This window comes from Hipposideros armiger, unplaced genomic scaffold (genome assembly GCF_001890085.2).
Source record: "Hipposideros armiger isolate ML-2016 unplaced genomic scaffold, ASM189008v1 scaffold_15, whole genome shotgun sequence".
NCBI lineage: Eukaryota > Metazoa > Chordata > Mammalia > Chiroptera > Hipposideridae > Hipposideros > Hipposideros armiger.
The window spans coordinates 1,805,648-1,808,857 of NW_017731365.1; the positions used below are offsets into that span (position 1 = coordinate 1,805,648).

General features: G+C 37.6%; 1 protein-coding gene across 3 annotated transcripts in view; it reads left to right on the forward strand.

Annotated features, from left to right (window-relative positions):
- Positions 1–3,210, forward strand: part of DDX50 (DExD-box helicase 50) — a 37,600-nt gene that overhangs the window by 6,735 nt on the left and 27,655 nt on the right. For all 3 annotated transcript variants that reach the window (XM_019626156.1, XM_019626162.1, XM_019626169.1), the window contains 2 exons: positions 1,104–1,179; positions 1,553–1,731. In XM_019626156.1, coding sequence (XP_019481701.1) covers positions 1,104–1,179; positions 1,553–1,731 — 255 coding nt within the window. The remainder of the gene's footprint in view (positions 1–1,103; positions 1,180–1,552; positions 1,732–3,210) is intronic.

The window sequence follows — 3,210 nt, forward strand, 5'->3', positions numbered from 1 at the left end:
ATTGTCTTTGTTCTATATACACATTGACTAGTACACAAAGCTTTCAAAAGATGTTAAATGATGTTATGCTAATCTGTATATATGTTAAAGAAATTTTCAAGCTTACAAGAACTTTTCTTTGTATTAATGAGCTAAAAAATGCTTTTTAGAGCCATAGAACAAATTTTTTTTTTAAAGATTTTATTGGGGAATTGGGGGAGGGGAATAGCATTGGGGAATTGGGGAAGGGGAACAGACAAGTTGCTGTCCTTTTCTTCAGTCTAGTTGTGGAGGACGTCGCTTCACTGGCCCATGTTGGCATTATCATTGTGCTCTTCCCAGGTGAGGCAGATTGGTCACCGGCCTCTGGATGGCCGCTCATGGTAGCTCACACCGGCTGCCAGCTGCTCATGCCAGCTGCCAGCCACTCACAGTAGCTTATGGCATCCCACTGCAGCAGGGGGTGCAGCCTATGCCATCGCCGGTGAATCATGGCAGCCCAGTTCCAGGTCGAGCTGTTGTTCACCATCTTAGTTGTAGAGGGCACAGCGTTATTGGCCCTAATGTGGGATCCGAACCGGGGCCCTGCTGCTCAGAGCTGGTGTCCCAAACCAACTCTTAACCAATGTGCCACTTGGCTGGCGCCATAGAACAATTTTTTAACTTTCATTTTTGGAAACAATTTACTTTCCTCATTGTATAATATTTTATAGGGCTATTTTATAGGCTGGTGTTAACCCTTGTAACTAATATTGTTTGTATCTGTGAATGTGATTTAGATTATTAAATAGCTCTTTTGTAATATCTTAGTCAAATGGAAATATATTTTAATTTATGTAGTAGATGCATTTCTAAAGGGAGTTTTATGTGTGACTTGATCATTTTTAAATGTGTTACGGGAAAATGTACTAAGTAAGCTTGCTATTTAAAGGGATATTTTTGAAATTAAAAGAATTTCCCACTAATTTATCTTGTAAGTTAATCTATACAATTTTTGCAAGTGTTAACTAAAGATGATTTGTTAGCTTCTTTAGTAAAACTGAAAACAGTAAATGAGTAAAAGATTCTAAATACCTAGTCAAATATGAACTATATAAGTTAGAACTTTGATTTCATTTTGGCAGACCCTAACACGTGAACAGAAAGAAGGAGCCTTCTCCAATTTCCCTATTTCTGAAGAGACTATAAAGCTTCTGAAAGGTACTATGAATTTTAATGGATATGCAATTGAAAATCTAAATCTAAAAACTAGATTTTATAAAACGCTTTGCTTTTTCTGACAGAAAGGAGAATATAGAAAGCATAGAGAAAAAGGTCTTCTTTAATTGCAGTTATTTCTACGTCCCTTTTGGTATTCTGACCTGTTTTTAACTCTAAGAATCATATGTATTTGTCAAAAGTTCAGACAAATTGTTAAAAATAATTCCTCTTTGGAGTAGGAATAACTGTAAATGTCACTAGGTGGTATATCTTTAGGTGTACGTTGAGGAATCAGGATTATCATTTTCAGATAAATATATTTTTCCCTAATGTTAGTCTTACATAAATATTTCAATGAAATCTCATTTTACAGGTCGAGGGGTAACATATCTCTTTCCTATTCAAGTTAAGACCTTTGGTCCTGTATATGAAGGAAAAGATTTAATTGCTCAAGCACGGACAGGAACAGGAAAGACTTTCTCTTTTGCCATCCCCTTGATTGAAAGACTCCAAAGAAATCAAGAGACAATTAAAAAAAGCCGCTCACCAAAGGTAACCATTATAGGGAGTTAAAGGTTTAAACATTACTACAACGGAAAGGGAAAGAAAGAGTATACTGGTCTTAAGTTCAAGTTCCTCCAAGATAGAAAAGTTAGCCCTGTGACATAAAGTAAAAATTTGACTCCTAAAGCAAAAATTTGTTGATTTTTAACATAAAAAAAAAAAATCTGAAGTATAGCTAAAGTGAAGTAGTTATTGCATATGAATGTAATATGTATGGATCCATAGACATCTATGATAACTGTATATTATGAAGCCAGAATATCTAATTTTGGGAGCATTTAAAATATAGTTAGTATATTTAGTGACCTCTTTCTTCTTTTTTTCAGTCATGACCTTTGCTTTTAAACAATGAATTTGCTAAAGAGGTATTGATTTATTTTGGCATTCAGTAGATAATATTTATTTCACTGGTTGAATTTTTTTTTAAAGATTTTATTGGGGGAGGGGAACAGCGTTGGAGAATCGGGGAAGGGGAACAAATTGCTGTCCTTGTTCTTCAGTCTAGTTGTGGAGGACATCGCTTCACTGGCCCATGTTGGTATTATGATCATTGCGCTCTTCCTGGGTGAGGCAGTCTCTCACCGGCCATTGGACCGCTGCTCATGGTGGCTTACGGCAGCTCATGCTGGCTGCTGGCCACTCACAGTAGCTCAAGGCAGCCCACTGCAGCAGGGGCTGCAGCCTACGCCGTCACCAGCGACTCACGGCAGCCCAGCTCCAGGTTGAGCTATTGTTCAGCATCTTAGCTGTAGAGGGCAGTGTCACTGGCTCTCATGTGGGATCTGAACCGGGGCCCTCTGGCGTCCCAAGCCAGCTCTTAAGCAACGCGCCACTCGACTGGCCCAGAACTCACATTCTTGAGCGAGCTCTTAACCAACTGAGCCATTCGGCCGGCCCAGTATGGTGGTTTTTTTATTTGTGAATTTGCTGTTAATCGGGAAGCATATATGTTAGAGGGTTGATCTAAACAAGGCCCTACAAATCTGTATTGCTAGTAGTAGAATGTGCAGATTGCTCTTGCTCTGTTGGGATTTGGCCTGGTGCAATACTCTATTATAATAGGCTTAACTGTTTATAATTTTATTTAGATTATGTTAGGGTTCAGGATTCTACTTCTAGGAATTTATCCTCCTAAGGAAATAATCATGAGACATGTGCAAAGATATGAATAAATACTCTTATCACAGTGACATTGTTGATAATAGCAAAAAAATTTGAACATCCTAAATGTCTGATAGTAGGCAGTTGGTTTAATAAAATATGCTATATCCATGCAGTAGCATACATCTATCCTAAAGGGCAGAGAAGAATGTTAGAAAGGCATTCAGTGTATCTTATTAAATGAAAAAAAGATTACAAAGCAGCATATATAGTACTGTCTTATTTTTACTTTAAAAAATTTATATGTGCCTAGAGTAAGGATTGGGGGAGTGTCTATTTCAAATGTGGCTTTGGCTGACTGGATTT